At 46.4% G+C, this 15,863-nt stretch overlaps 1 protein-coding gene across 2 annotated transcripts; it reads right to left on the bottom strand.

Moving 5' to 3' along the window:
• Positions 1-7,787: 7,787 nt before the first annotated feature.
• On the bottom strand, positions 7,788-12,207 carry LOC147315333 (coagulation factor X). Of its 2 annotated transcripts, XM_086262604.1 has the most exons (10): positions 12,052-12,207; positions 11,802-11,974; positions 11,342-11,366; positions 11,096-11,209; positions 10,870-11,004; positions 9,936-10,198; positions 9,739-9,853; positions 9,269-9,465; positions 9,066-9,191; positions 7,788-8,330 (listed from the first exon to the last, which is right to left on the bottom strand). In XM_086262604.1, the coding sequence occupies exons 1-10, from the start codon at positions 12,122-12,124 to the stop codon at positions 8,085-8,087; spliced, it is 1,467 nt and encodes a 488-aa protein (XP_086118730.1). In that variant the 5' UTR covers positions 12,125-12,207; the 3' UTR covers positions 7,788-8,084. The 2 variants fall into 2 exon arrangements, with proteins under 2 accessions (XP_086118730.1, XP_086118731.1); XM_086262605.1 differs by lacking the exon at positions 10,870-11,004.
• Between the last annotated feature and the right edge of the window lie 3,656 nt (positions 12,208-15,863).

Below are 15,863 nucleotides of genomic sequence, written 5' to 3'. Positions count from 1 at the left end.
GTCCCTGGCCGTCTGTACACATTAAACATGTAACTTCCTTGTGATCTGTGTACCCTTTAGCCAGCATATAACGCCCCTCCTCATCTCTGATTTGTGAGGAAAGCTGGAAATGTACTTTGACAATAAGGCCACTCCTCTAGAATGTTTTTTTTTTTTATATGTGAGGAATAATACAGATTTTAAACCCCATTTTACACAATTTTTTGTGCTCGGTGGCAGAAAGATGTTTCCTGCCAGAAAATGGTAAATGGTCTGTATTTATATAGCGCTTTACACATCCATTCACACGCACATTCATCCACACATTCACACACTGGTGATGGCAGCTACATTGCAGCCACAGCCACCCTGGGGCGCACTGACAGAGGCGAGGCTGCGGACATGGCGCCACCGGGCCCTCTGACCACCACCAGTAGGCAACGGGTGAAGTGTCTCGCCCAAGGACACAACGATCGAGACTGGCGGAGCCGGGCTTGAACCGGCAACCTTCTGATTACAAGATGAACTGCCAACTCTTGAGCCACGGTCGCCCCCCCCCCCAAAAAAAAGAGTCCCAGAGAGCCCCTCGTAGTGCTGCTTGGTAATCTCGGCTCATCATAGCAGCGCTCTTGGAGAAAGCCAGTAACATCCCATAACTGCGGTCAAACCTGTTACTCTTATTTTACAGAGGAGAACTGCAGTCTTAGGTGCGGGGAAAAAATTAGGTGTTACTATCCATACGCTTGAATCTGGAGCTTTTCCTGGATGTATTTCATCCGGGTCTGCCGCGGCGCCCCGCTCGCTCTTTCCCAGAATGGCGTCCGCTGCTTGGGTACGGGGATGCGTGGTATTGGGTCGTCTGCTCCCTTTTCCATCAACTTCCTCTTCTCCAGGTCTTCGGATGCGTCGTAAATCACGAGCCCGTTTTCATAAAACACACGCAGTCTGGGACAGTGGCGCGGCTGCCACTTCGTACCTCGCTAAGTAAGTTAGCTGGATTAGATTGTTGACGATTTCGCGTGATCCTGGATCGTTCGGTTCCCCGAAGCTCATCCGGGACTTGCTGTCATAGCAACAGAGCCGTAAGCGTAAACCTGCTCGGGAGCAGGCTTACTTTATGTAAACAAGATTAGATCGCGGCCACGCAGGTATGTCCGCTTCATTCATACGAAAGCAACAGCGATATTTTACCACTGTTTCACCATAAATAAATAACATCAATGTAACTAAAGATAATGCAGCACTTGATCCTTTTATTGATGTCACACAGATACATACAGGTCATTTCCTAAAAAAGGGAAATGTACTATTAACATTCTATTACATGTATGTGATTATTACAGATGTAATTCATATTTCAGAGTAGTAATAGTAAATTACTTCATGTAATCAAGATGAGAGACCACGGCTATAAAAGCGAAGGTGGATTTGGGAAGCCTGTCGCAGCCATGTCCTGTCCGTATACGCGACCAACCCATTGCGGAAGGTGCAAGATTGATAAGGAGAGTCCTCAGAATTCAGCGTATATTGCGGGACAGACAGGATCCTTTAGCTCAGCGCGACAGTGTGCTCATAGAGAGATATCGATTTTCCCGTGAGGATATTATTTACGTAACCAACTTGTTGACGAGGGGGTGCAGGACCACCACCTGTCTTTGTTTGCTCTGCCCTTTTCTTGGTTGCTGTTATGAACAAACAAACAGAGTATTCCAGGGTCTCTTTCCAAGAGACTCAAAGCAATATAAGTGATAAATATTACCATTCTGTAGAATATTCTTATATTTCACTTTTACTTGTTCCCATGTTCTAGTGGGTCCTGTTGTGGCTCTAATGTGAAAGGGGATATAATATAACATATTATAATATAATGTAATATAATATTGGATAATATAGTGTAATATAATAAATCTACCCTACCGCCTACTGGTGTTGGCCAGAGGGGCCGATGGCTTCTGTCAGTCTGCCCCAGGGCAGCTGTGGCTACAACCGTAGCTGCCTCCACCAGTGTGTGAATGTGAGAGTGACTGAATAGTGCCATTGTAAAGCGCTTTGGGTGCCTTGAAAAGCGCTATATCAATCCACTCCATTATTATTGTTATTATTAAATTACTTACGAGTTTGATTTGTCAGCAACTTTCTGCCAGCCCTCTCTCCTTGCTTTTGCAGCCTTTGCAGTGTTCCCTTGCGTTTTAATTAAACTCTGAAACTCCTGAAATCCCTCACTCAAGAGTTCTTGCTCTGCTGCCGAAAAATACCGAGCCGAGCGCTCTCCTTCGACATTTTCGCCGACCAATCAGCGGGTTGCCGATCAATGTTTCTACTATCGATGCGTAGCCCCTTTTACGACACCCAGTGATCTCACATTACTGCGTCCAGCTGTACTAATCGTCAACAGCAGGTGTGTTCGGGGAACCGGATTAGCGAGCTCACGGTTAGCGCGATGGTTTGGTCTTGGATGTGTCATTTGATCTTGGATGTAGTAAGCGACGTACGAAGAACGGGCCCCAGGGCCCTGTTTCAGAAAGCCGGTTTAGTGCAAACTCTGAGTAAGTATACCCTGAGTTAACGGAAACTCTGGGTTTCCGGTTTCACAAAGCGAGTTTAGATTGATCCTGAGTGAGTTACTATGACGACACACTCCGTGAAGCTAACCTGCCCCCTAGCAGGTTTACTTCAACTAACCCTGACGTTCTCCGCCTCTTTGTCAGAAACCTGACTGTAGGAAGTGTCAGACATGGCGTGCTCCTTCCTTGAAGAGCCAGTAGATGTTGAAGCCCAAATTCTCCGCAGAGCTCTCCGCCGGGAGAGAGTGATTAGAGCGCGTTCGGACATTTTATCATTTCCTGATGATTTCCTGTGCGAACGTTACCGTTTTTCAGCACAATCTATAATTTATTTGAATAACATCCTCAGGCCTAATACTACTCATGTGACACATCGCGGACATTCTCTACTAATCAGGGCTTTATGTATCCTCGTGCGCGCGCTTAACTTGGGGTTAAAGCAACTCCGCGTTGACTGAACTAATTGTTATCAGCCTTTCTGAAACCGAATATTCCGAGTTGGACAGTTCGGGGTTACTCAACCCTGAGTATCATTTTTCACTCTGAGTTTTCTAAACCGGCTTCCTGAAATAGGGCCCTGGAAGCCGGTTTAGAAAACTGGCTGAAGCACAGGTGCTTCAGCCTGCCTCCACCACAAAGTATTTTTTGTCCAAGTGGTTTGAGAACTCTGTAAAGCCCGTAAGATTTTTCACACAGTGGGACAGACTTGTTGGGAACCAGTTGGACTGACTGAGTGAACCAGCAGCTGTTGGATCAGACATCAGTGGAAACCTTTGTCTGTTCTGTTGTTCACGTCTGGCCTCAGTTTGAACATAAACCTGTTGTGACAAAGTGGAGAAGCAGTTGCAATTCTCTCCATTTGTCCCACATGTGTTTACCTTGTTTTTGCACATTGTACACATTCTGTTTCTATGTATTTGCTATGGTTTGCTATTTGTCAAGTAACATTGCTTCACTCACTATCCGGGTTTGTTTGTGTAAGCGTTTTGTTGCCGGCAAATCAAACATTCTGCAAATTAAGACAAATACTAAGTTATGTTTCGTTATACTTTATTATGTTACAGATTAAGTCATTTGTTCATACTTACTCTGTTTGTCTTTTCAGTCATCATGAGTGTCAGGTGTGGGGAAACGCCCGCCTGGCATTTCCTCATTTTAAAGTCCTGATCATGTCACACATGACATCATCAGGAAAAACCAAGTGGAGGGGTTTCCTTTTGTCTGTGTTAATGTTTAAAGGGATTTGTTGAATGTTTTTCCTTTTGTTAATACTGCCATTTAGTTGTGTAAATGTGCATGTTAGAAGTGTGTAGAGGTTTTGTGTTTTTAGATAATCTGTGTAGAGCTTTAGATCCCTCAGTTGAGTGAGTGGTACTGGCTGGGCAATTGGAGGGAAATTGATGGCCCTATTTAAAGCCAGTCTCTACCAGACGCAGGAGGGAGGAGAGGTGAGCGGTGTCACCAGAGCCATGCCATGCCATGCCATGCCATGCCATGCCATGCCATGCCATGCCATGCCATGCCATGCCATGCCATGCCATGCCATCTTTTCATCCAATTGGTTCACCCCAACGCGACGCTTCATTTGCTCTAGCAGGACACCTACTGGACGTAAAAATAATAGCTGGCATGAATTTGAAGTGTGTGGCATTTTGCACACAGCCTGTAAATGTCAACAACAAAAGGAGTGTGTAAAACATGTATATTGTAGTGATGGCAGTATACTGTGTATATTTATAGTGGCAGTATGGGAAATGATTATTTGGAAATGCTTGAAATGAAAACGATCATTTACTGTGAGGTGAGGTGTGGTTGGGGTGTGGACAGTAGTTGTGCTTTTGTAACGTTGAGGTATGGACAGCTACACACTGAGGCTTTGAGCCTCAGTCCTGCCTGTTCACATTTTATTCTGTAAAAACTACATTTTCACTGCTTTTATGACCTTTTAGTGGGGAGAACATAGCTAGGATTTAATGATTTAACAAATCTTTTGAATCCTTTGTCCTCCACAATGCTAAATGGCTGGGAGTCCTCAATCACCATGGTAACCAGGTCTTCATCTATTGGAGATTGTTCTCCTGAGGAAAGACAATAAAGACAAAGCACAAATATAAATATCACACACGTAACTTATAACAGTTGTATAATATTGTTATATCATTTAGTAACATTACTGCATGCTATATTATCATTGCATTTGATGGCTCACCAGGGCCCTGTTTCAGGAAGCCGGTTTAGAAAACTCAGAGTGAAAAACGATACTCAGGGTTGAGTAACCCCGAACTGTCCAACTCGTAATATTCGGTTTCAGAAAGGCTGATAACAATTAGTTCAGTCAACGCGGAGTTGCTTTAACCCCAAGTTAAGCGCGCGCACGAGGATACATAAAGCCCTGATTAGTGGAGCACAGATTAAGTGAGTCACCATGGAGACGGAGGGAAAGAAGGCGCGGTCAATGTATCTTACAGCGCTTGAGGCCGAAATTCTGATGGCAGCATATGCCGATAACATGCAAATTTTGCGGGAAAAAAGTAACACAGCCTCAGCTGCAAAAGAAAGGGAGCATGCATGGCAAAACATAGCCGACAGAGTCAATGCGTGAGTGTTAATTTAAACATTGATCGAGGGATTTCCACCCATTTAACACGTTATTTTATTTTATTTTATTTTTTATTTCATACATTTTATTTTGTGATGTGATGTGAGCGCAGGTGCAACCCAACAGGCCCCAAACGTTCCTGGCAGCAAGTAAAAATGAAATATAAAAATATAGTCCAAACAGGTAAGGTGTAATTGTATTATGAGCCATAGTGCTTGGTCTGTTTGTCCCATGTAAATCAATTGCAGTTAGAGGCTACATTAATTTCCCCTCTGTAAGCACTTATTGAAATTATCTGAGCACATTACAAGTACATATTTGCTTACTCTGTATGCTCAAATGTGACCCGTTATAGCCAACAGAAAAAAAGCGGAGGCCCGAAAAACAGGTGGGGGTCCTCCACCACCACCACTCACAGAGGCTGAGCAGTTGGCTTCCACATTTGTGATAATGTTGGCAGCATCACATATGATCTTCACAGTGCAGAGAACACAAATTAGCATCCATTACTATAATGAAATAATTTGTTAGTTTGACATGCTACAGGGAACTATGTACCTGTACATTAATGCTGTGGAAAGACTTCCTGTTCACATAGTCTCCTTCATTTACTGAAGGAGCAATGATTGGAATGTGAGTGCCATCTATACAGCCAATCACGCCTGGGAACCGTGAGAATAAATGTAAAATTTAAGTAGTAGTCCAAGTATCACCACATCATGAATTAAGTTTTGTTCATCCTGATACCTGCAATTTTGTGGCATCCCTCTTTGATAAATCTTGTGGGTCTATGACCGGGGAACACCACAAACCAGTACAGGAGACGTTTCAGTGCAACTGTAACATTCCTGACTGCCCGACAGACGGTAGCCTTGGAAACGTGCTCAGCGTCACCAATATTATACAGAAAGCTCCCGTTTGCAAAAAACCGAAGTGCAATACAAATAATATGTACAGAACTGAGAGGATGTCCGCGATGTGTCACATGAGCAATATTAGGCCTGAGGATGTTATTCAAATGAATTATAGATTGTGCTGAGAAACGGTAACGTTCACACAGGAAATCATCAGGAAATGATAAAATGTCCAAACGCGCTCTAATCACTCTCTCCCGGCGGAGAGCTCTGCGGAGAATTTGGGCTTCAACATCTACTGGCTCTTCAAGGAAGGAGCACGCCATGTCTGACACTTCCTACAGTCAGGTTTCTGACAAAGAGGCGGAGAACGTCAGGGTTAGTTGAAGTAAACCTGCTAGGGGGCAGGTTAGCTTCACGGAGTGTGTCGTCATAGTGACTCACTGAGGATCAATCTAAACTCGCTTTGTGAAACCGGAAACCCAGAGTTTCCGTTAACTCAGGGTATACTTACTCAGAGTTTGCACTAAACCGGCTTCCTGAAATAGGGCCCTGGCCTTGCTCCACAATCGGTGTTCCCCTTATTCTCATGCAAAGCTCTGTAGTGCCTAAGCATGGATGAGGTGTTGTTGTTATATCCCAGCTCCCTGGCACATAGCAAACACTTCACCTTGTACAAAAGTCAAGACAGCTCAACATAAATTGTATTGCACCATCAGTATCATGAAAATACATCTTCTGTAGAAATTTACATACTTTGTTGGGAGGAATAAGATCAAAATGTTCCCACACAGGGGAGGACATCCTCCTCTTCTTAGCTGGCTCCATTCTCTCCTGACTTTCTCTCCTCACTCTCATAAACCTCCAAACTGTCTCCAAACTCTCACTAACCGCAACTCTCCATCAAACACCCACATTTTGAATGAAGTCTGAGGGGTTTATATCGCTGTCATAGCTCGCGGCAAAGTTCGAACCACTTCATGAACCAGTCACGTGGTACAGCCGGGCAGCGAGGCTTCGGACGTCATCATTTTCAGCTCCTCCCATAAATGAAGCAAGCCTCGATACGCGCTTCGCGGAAACGCCCCCTCCATTACTGGACACACGCTCCGAAGCCTCGATACAGAACGTCCCATCACTATTGAATTGCTCACCTTGGAAACCTAAATGTCTGCATAGTCTGCTTCCCTACCACCTTCCTTGACGTTCGAGTCTGACTACTTCACACCTGTGAATGACTGCCAGGCCCATTATGTAACGCGCTGCTCATGTTATGGCACGATGCTTTATGATGCAACATTGTTTTGTTTCATTGCTGTGTTTATGTGGGAGGCACGCAAAAGCTCTTATTAAAGAACCAAAATCAACATGTTTGCACAACAATGATGACATGATCTGTTTACTGTAACAGCAACATTCAGATATTACTGCTTAGACCTGCATTCAATCTAATGTCCAGCAGGGGGCGACTGCTCTGGTCTGATTGTCTGAAGTCTGTAGGAAATGAAATGATCTGAAGGGTTTGTGGTCTCAGCTGCTGGGTTCACAGCTTATCCAATAACAGTGAAAATGATCATCCAGGACGATAAAAGCCTATTTTTACCGAGCGTGCAGCGTCGCCTGGTCAGCTCGGCCCCTTCACTCTTCCTGCCAGGTCTCAAAAATGTTTGAAACCTGAAAAACAACCTCAAAGACCAATATGTGACATCACAGTGACCATCTCATATGTATAGTCTGTGCATGTATGTACCCACAGGTGTGTGAATCAAACATCATCCAGGAACATGAAGAGAAGCTTACACACGTTGTTTATTTGGTGAATTTTGCTCCTTGACATTTATTCATAGACAAACACAGCAACAGATTTACTGCATGCTCCTTCACAGCATTGCTTTAAATCTCAGGGTGATGCTTCCTCTGTGGTATTAAAGTACTCACTATGCATACTCGCTGTACTATTACTGCAGCAGATCCCTTTATAGCGTCAGTGTGGCAGCAGTGTTCAGAGTCGGTTTGAAGGTGGTTGCAGCTCACTCGGTATCCCATAATCCCCTCACATGAAACCGGGCACGCTTGGCTCTCGGGGCTTCACGGGCTCCCAGTGCCGTTCACGTCCCGTCTCTCCATTGTGTCTCGGATCCAGTTGAGGAAGTTGCCCAGTCGGGTGTAGACACCGTACTTGCCACGGGCGGCACATTTCTCCCCCCAGCTGACGACCCCGGTCAGGAACCAGGTCCCCCTGTAGTTCACCACAAACGGCCCTCCGCTGTCCCCGCTGCAGGCGTCCTTACTGGCCTCCAGGTAACCTGCGCAGTACATGTTGTCTGTGATCACCTGCAGGAAACACAGGAGGGGCCGGGCATCAGGGCAACGTGGGAACGGCTGCGTCTCTATCGCTGACCCTGGTCTGGTTTGATTTGGTCATAGACGGTATCGCTCGAGTGAACAGCACACCTGAGACGGGGCAGATTTACATGTACACCTGTACACAAACAATGCTGACAGCAGATGCTGTGCATCATGTTCAGGTGTCCACAGTCTGCTTAGTGCAGGATTCAAACACGTTACAGAGAGCACACCTGTTCATCCAACAGTTCTTCCTGTAAGGACACATGAACAGGTGTGCTCTTTATCGTCCTCTACGACCCCAACTGTCGTTCAGCAGTGCTGCTCGCCGAAGCAGTTTCCACCCTCGTTTCATTTTGTAGAGATGACACTACTACACTCAGTAATCAGATTACAGTTACTTTTAGAAAAGGTCATTACTTGTATTAAGTATGACGAATGTGCAGCAGTCCCCTGCTAACATGCTAACCTGTGGACCTCCATCCAAAAACTGTCCAGCCCGTCGGTGTTCACCACGAACGTGGCGGTCTATCGACAGCGGGCGTACCAGGTAACCCTCTAAGTAGCCCCCCCGGATCCTCTGATAAACAGTCTAGTTTATCAGAGGATGCAGCAGCTTTTCTAACGTTTACGTCACCTGTTGCTGTGTTGCTGCTCTTTCTCAAACACTAAGTATAGATCAGCAGTTGCTGCGGGGTTGGGCTCAGACGCTCAGCTGATCACCTGCTCGGTGGTGCTGATGCAGTCTTTGTAGCCGACCACTGGGAGTGTCACCTTCCTCAGGAACCTCGAGGAGCGGCCCAGGTACTCGGTGGCCCCCCAGCCCGTCACCACGCCGTGGTTGTCCTCCTGGGCACACGGACACAGTCGGCATCAGACAGATGGGCCAAGTCAGCTGCAGCACTCATCATTTCCGATGAAATTACCTTCAGCAGGTATTTGGAGAGGTGGGTGTCGGGGAGGCAGGCGGGGACTGCGGTGGGGCCCTTCTGAACAGGCCGGGCGAGATAGAGCAGAGCGAGGTCGCTGTCGAAGGTGAAGGCGTGGAAGTGAGGATGAATGATGACCTTCTGGATCTTGATCTGCTGCTCGCCTGGATCGGGACGCTGCTTGTCGTAGTCACCTGCAGACACACACACACTCAGAAAACCCAGCTCACACACACATTCCTGCGCTCAGACTGAAGGGACAGCATCGATGAACCGAGATGCCGCAATCGCTGCTGCAGCCAGCAGAGGGCACATACCTGAGTGTAGTGGTTTTACAGACGTGCAGAAGCCTACACAGATGTGTGAACAGTGTCTGATTAGCATTCAAAGTATGCGTGTTTACATGAGCACCCCTGCTGCTCTGCCGCTCACAGTGGGTGAGGTCCACTGTAAACCACCGGCCTCACCTATCGTAATGTGGTCTGCAGACTCTTCAAAGCAGTGAGCGGCAGAAACGACCCATCGGTCAGATACCAGAGTCCCTCCGCAGAAACCGAAGCCGTCAGACCTGTGGATCAGAACCTGAACAGAAACGCTCAGAGTCAGCACGTTCACACAGCTCAGAACAAGGTTCTGCTTCGTTATTCCACTGATCCCTCCAAACCTGCCAGGGGCTCCCTCCTCTCCTCTCCAGGGATCCACCCACAACACGAGGCTGCATCTCGCTACCTCCTGCCCCTCCACTGTCCGTCAGGTTCCCTCCTCTCCCTGTTGCGTTCGCTGTCCACACCTCTGTTGAATTAAGTTCAGGTAGCCAGCTGTCTGTTGCATTGTAATCCCACGTGGCATCGTCTGTCTCCAAGGAACTCAGCAGAGAGCGACCTCGATCCAAAGCCTCCATCTGCTGACGGCCGCAGGGGAACGCCACTGAGCAGGAACGGGAAAGAAAGATCACGAAATCAGCTCAGATTAGCCGTGAGACCAACAAAGACACAGACATGAATATATGAATAATGATTAACACCAGTGCATCATGGGAATTCCCCAGCATAACTAAGGGAGGATTCAGGGTCACCTGGTCCAGCCCTAACTATATGCTTTAGCAAAAAGGAAAGTTTGAAGCCTAATCTTGAAAGTAGAGATAGTGTCTGTCTCCTGAATCCAAACTGGAAGCTGGTTCCACAGAAGAGGGGCCTGAAAACTGAAGGCTCTGCCTCCCATTCTACTTTTAAATACTCTAGGAACAACAAGTAGGCCTGCAGAGCGAGAGCGAAGTGCTCTAATAGGGTGATATGGTACTACAAGGTCATTAAGATAAGATGGGGCCTGATTATTTAAGACCTTGTATGTGAGGAGCAGGATTTTGAATCCTGGATTTAACAGGAAGCCAAAACAGGAGAAATATGCTCTCTTTCTAGTCCCTGTCAGGACTCTTGCTGCAGCATTTTGGATTAGCTGAAGGCTTTTCAGGGAGTTTTTAGGACTTCCTGATAATAATGAATTACAGTCGTCCAGCCTGGAAGTAATAAATCCCGTCTGCACTTACTGTAGTATTATGTGCAGTAATACTAATACAATGTGGGTCCTGGGAGTGTTACCGGTCTTGGAGCAGCTCTGTCTGTCACTCTCTAGGAAGTATCCGTCAGCACAGCCACACTGAACTCCAGCGCCACCTGCCAGGTCTCTGCAGTACTGCATACAGCCACCATTTCTATAGTGGCACTCCAACACCACTACCCAAGGCAATTTTCATAAATATTTCATTTGTCAGGTGTCATTTGCTCGATTTAAAGGTGGTGTACCTGAGTTTCAGGTGTTTGTTACCTGTGTTGCAGATCTTGCCCTGATACTGGGGAGGACAAAGACACGTGAAGTCTCCTCGGTCCAGGGTGCACATGCCTCCGTTCAGACAGGGGTTGGTCCCACAGGGGTTCAGATCTAAGACACACAGGTGAGGAACTCAGCTGAGTCATTGGTAGAAGACACCTGATAAGATTTCAGACTGTAGTCAGACTAAAGCACATCCAGCTGAGCTGCCACAAACTGAGTGACTGGGTTGTTCGTACTCACTTGTGTATCTGTACCAAAACTCCATCTGTGGGACAAGGACTCAGAGTTAGTGACTGCAGCTGTGGTTATGTTGAACGACTGTGTAAGAGTCTGCAGACACGACAACGCTCTGCATCCTGTGTGTGCGCAGCTAAGCTGATCTCCTGCTCTGTAATCGTCCTGATTTGTGTCCGGGATGAATGAGGGTGATGTTTTCTGATGACTTCCATCATTTCAGCTGCTTCCTCTACACACACTCTGCTAGCTACACACCCTTGACTAGAACTACGTCGAAATCCTTATTTAAGCATTTAGCTCCACCCGCTGAGGGTCAGGTTTTGGGCCCAGCATCATCAATCAGGACGAAGCGGTCCTCTCTGGGTTAGCACGGGTCTGTGGTGCTGACTTTGCTTTAATATATGTTTAAATAAAGTAACACGGTGGTAATCTCCTGCTGCGTGGGCGGCGGTGGGCTTCGTACCGTCTTCTCCTGGGTCTGGAAGATCTCTGTGGCCTCCTCCAGTGAGCAGCGCTCCTCGTAACACTCCCGCTCCAGGTTCCCGGGCAGCATCTCCTCCAGGAAATGCGAGTTGGCTCGTCGCCTCCTGGAGGAGGAGCGCAGGATCTGGCCGGCCGCCGACCGATCCAAGAACACTGAGGGGTGGACAGAAAAACGGAAACACTCAGACTGTGCCGCAGAGGCGGAAAACACGAGCGTGGGTGTGTCTCACCTGAACACTGGATGAGCGCAGAGCAGACGAGCAGAGCGCCAACGCTCAGAGTCACGGCTGTGGACGGCAGCATGTCTGTCCGACGGCTGCGGGCAAAATGGAGGATGGAGGAGCAGCTGACGGATTGATGGTTAACCACAGCTCAAATATTGACACGCAGATGTCACATCAGCCGCAGAGACGACAACACGTCTGAACTCTGTTCTGCTGGAGTATTTTCATTGCTGACCTGTAAAGGTGAAAAGGTCAAAGGTCACAGCACCTTTTGATGATCCTGTAGGAAGCAGCTGTTCATGAAAATATTCCAAAGGCTTAAGAGGAACGGAGCCAACTCTGGAATAACCTTCAGAGCACCGACAGCGACACGTGCAGGGCCTGCTGAACAGAGTACACGCGGTACTGCAGTATCTGTACTGCAGTACAGATACTTAGAAGTAAACGTGGAGGTAAATGGACTGTGTGGAAATGAAACAACCTTGCCTTTGATTCAAAACAATGGCGATGAGCAAGCTAGCACACAGCTAAGGAGCACAGATAACATGACCAAGAAAGTAGACTCTGTGCATTATTATAAATCCTCAAGTGATAATCCCCCCTTAGACTGTCTTGGTGCAAAACCAAGACATAAATCATGTCTCCAGGAAGGGGGAGGACGTATCACAGGCAGGGCACAGCGAGCTGAAATCTCTGAAACCGACTGGCCTTCACTTCCTACGAGACAGAGAAGCTCTTCTACCCCTGTATACGAGAGGAAACAGGACTGGACAACCGTGAATAGGAAGGTTAACAACAAACCTCCAAAACAACTGAATGTGAAACTGCAGAACAGATTTGCTCCACTATCAAAGGACCCTGGATCTATATCGGACAACCATCCATCTAAAAGCAGCGAAATAAGGTCTGAAAATCTGTTGAAAAGTGAAAGGCCACAGGGAAAGCTAAAGGCTAGGCCTGAAACTCTGATTGTGGGTGACTCTGCCGTAAAGGATGTACAAAGGATGTGCGGTAAGAACACTAAAGTCCTCTGCTTTCCTAACGATATGGTCAACAACCTGAAGGAGAGAATTCTTCAAATTGCAGATGAATATCCAACTGTGACAAACATTGTTCTGCATACAGGGTCAAACGATGTGTCCAAACAACAGTCGGAGGTTCTGAAACGGGACTTTACTGGATTACTAAATACTGTAAACTCTCTGAATGCAGCTGTATTCATCAGTGGACCTGTACCGCCGGTCAGAGGAGGAGACGAGAGATTCAGCAGGTTGTTTACACTGAATAAATGGCTTATATCAGCATGTGCTGACCACTCAGTGCATTTTATCAACAACTTTAATATTTTTTGGGAACGCAGGCATCTGTTCAAAGCAAATGGATTTAATTTTAACAAGTCAGGGGTGAAACTGTTCACCTCCAACTTGTTTTATTCCATACGTCATCCATCCGTGCTTGGTGCCAAGGCTGAGATAAACGAGGAGTTATCTCATAAAGAGGAACAAACAGTACTCCAAGAACAGACAAAGCCCAGCAGAAACCTTGAGGAGGAGCTCCATCTGCCCCCACCCGGGAAGAGCCTCAGAAAGGAGAGACATCCATGGCATCTGAGGAAGAGCCTCAGAAAGGAGAGACATCTAAGGCAAGAAGAGGGGTCCCTATTTGCCTCCAACTCTCTCAACAACACCAACGACCAGGACCAGGGACCACGACCTTCCCCAGTCCCCCAAACCCCTGACAGGCCATCACCCTCCTCCCCCTCCCTTTCTCCCTCCTCCCCACACCTGAAATTCACTGAGGAGATGATGGAGCGGGTCAATGCTGGGCTCAGATCTACCCCCCGTCCCAATCCCTCTTTGTCCCCCATAAACCCCCCACCAGAACGGCCAAAGGTTCGCCATCGAGCCCCACCCTCAACAGAGCAATCGAAGTCACATTGCCCAGCCTCGCCCCCCTTAGTTCCTCTTCATGCCCTGTCTCCGCAGTCTGATGTGTGATGTGTGGAGGGTCCGGGCTGCGAGGATTATGGCAGTGATGACTTTTCCCAGGAGAAGCTGGGACCCTGTTTACTAGAAGGTTTTAAAATTTCTGTACTTTTAGGTGACAGGAGACATGTGGCCTGGTCAAAACACAGAGAGCTGCACTCTAAAAGATCTTTAAACATAGTAAACATACCTTGTGTGCCACAGACTGCTCCCAAACACGAGGGGACAAGTAATACCTCTAAAACACTTAAGTTGGCTTTATTAAACGTTAGATCTTTAGCTGGGAAAACATTTTTAATTAATGATTTAATCACTGAGCACAGCCTTGATTTTATGTTTTTAACTGAAACTTGGTTGGACCAAAGTAACAGTGGAGCTGTTCTCATCGAGACGACCCCTCCTAACTACAGTTTTATCAGTGAGGCCAGGGTGAGCAGGAGAGGAGGAGGGGTTGCTGTCTTATTTAATGAATCATTTCAATGTAAGCAGCTATCTCCTGGAAGTTTTCAGTCTTTTGAATATGTGGCTTTACAGCTGAAGGCCCCATCCAAAGTTGTGTTTCTTAATGTTTACAGGCCTCCCAAATACTGCACAGACTTTTTTAATGACCTCAGTGAACTGCTGTCTGTGATCTGTGTTGATTTCGACTGTGTAATTATTGTTGGGGATTTTAACATTCATGTGGACAACCCTCAGGACAAAGGGACTAAAGACCTGAGTAACACTCTGGGCAACTTTGGGCTGACTCAGCATGTAACAGAGGCCACACATAATAGAGGACACACTCTTGACCTACTGATCTCCAAAGGCCTGAGCATTTCAAAGGTTACTGTGTCTGATGTGGGCCTGTCTGATCATTACTGTGTTTTCTTTGAAAGTAAAATCTCAGCCCACACAAATATATCAACAACAGTGATCACAAAACGGTGTATAACTGAACACAGTAGTGCAATTTTTAACCAGGTCTTCCCATTAACACCTGACCTGCCCAGAGGTTCAGTCAATGAGCTCGTCAATAGCTTCAATGCTAACATGTTAAATGTAATGGACACTATTGCTCCCATTAAGGTGAAGGTTATCTCTGGAAGGAAAAAGTCTCCATGGAGAAACTCCACACTGGTGAAAAATGAAAAAAGAGAGTGTAGGAAAGCTGAGCGCAGATGGAGAAAAACAAACCTCCAGGTTCATTATGACATTTATAAAGAGAAACTTCACAATTATAATTTACAACTGAGGAATGCAAGGAGGTCCTACTTCTCTGACATCATCACTAAAAACAGCCATAATGCTCGGGTCTTATTTTCTACAGTCGACAGGCTAACAAACCCTCCTGTGTCAGTGGCAGCTGAACTTCATTCGACCATGGCCTGCAATGACTTTGCCAAATTCTTCACAGACAAAATCCAAAAGATTCGACAAGCAATTGGTACATCAACAGCAGATCCAGGATATGTACTGTGTCCACCAAAAAACTGTTTAAACACCATGAAACAGTTTCAACCTATTAACAGCAAAGACCTGGAGGACATCTTAGGTCAACTGAACTCCTCCTCCTGCTGTTTAGATGTCCTGCCAACAAGTTTTTTCAAAAAGGTCTCAAAGACTTTAGAGTCAGACCTGTTACAGATCGTCAACTTTTCTTTATTATCAGGTGTGTTTCCAGAATCACTAAAAACTGCTGTAATCAAACCTATACTGAAAAAGGACAATCTTGACAAGACACAAATGAACAACTACAGGCCGATCTCAAATCTCCCGTTTTTAAGTAAGATCATTGAAAAAGCAGTTTCTCAACAGCTCAGTTACTTCTTAAAACAGAATAATTGCTACGAT

This window comes from Aulonocara sp. 'chitande type north' Nkhata Bay, linkage group LG14, assembly GCF_057382095.1.
Source record: "Aulonocara sp. 'chitande type north' Nkhata Bay isolate Kocher_YH1m ecotype deep benthic linkage group LG14, A_spYH_male_GT1.1, whole genome shotgun sequence".
NCBI classification, from domain to species: Eukaryota; Metazoa; Chordata; class Actinopteri; order Cichliformes; family Cichlidae; genus Aulonocara; species Aulonocara sp. 'chitande type north' Nkhata Bay.
Note: the sequence above shows the minus strand (reverse complement) of the source record. Positions and strands in the feature narration are given on the sequence as shown.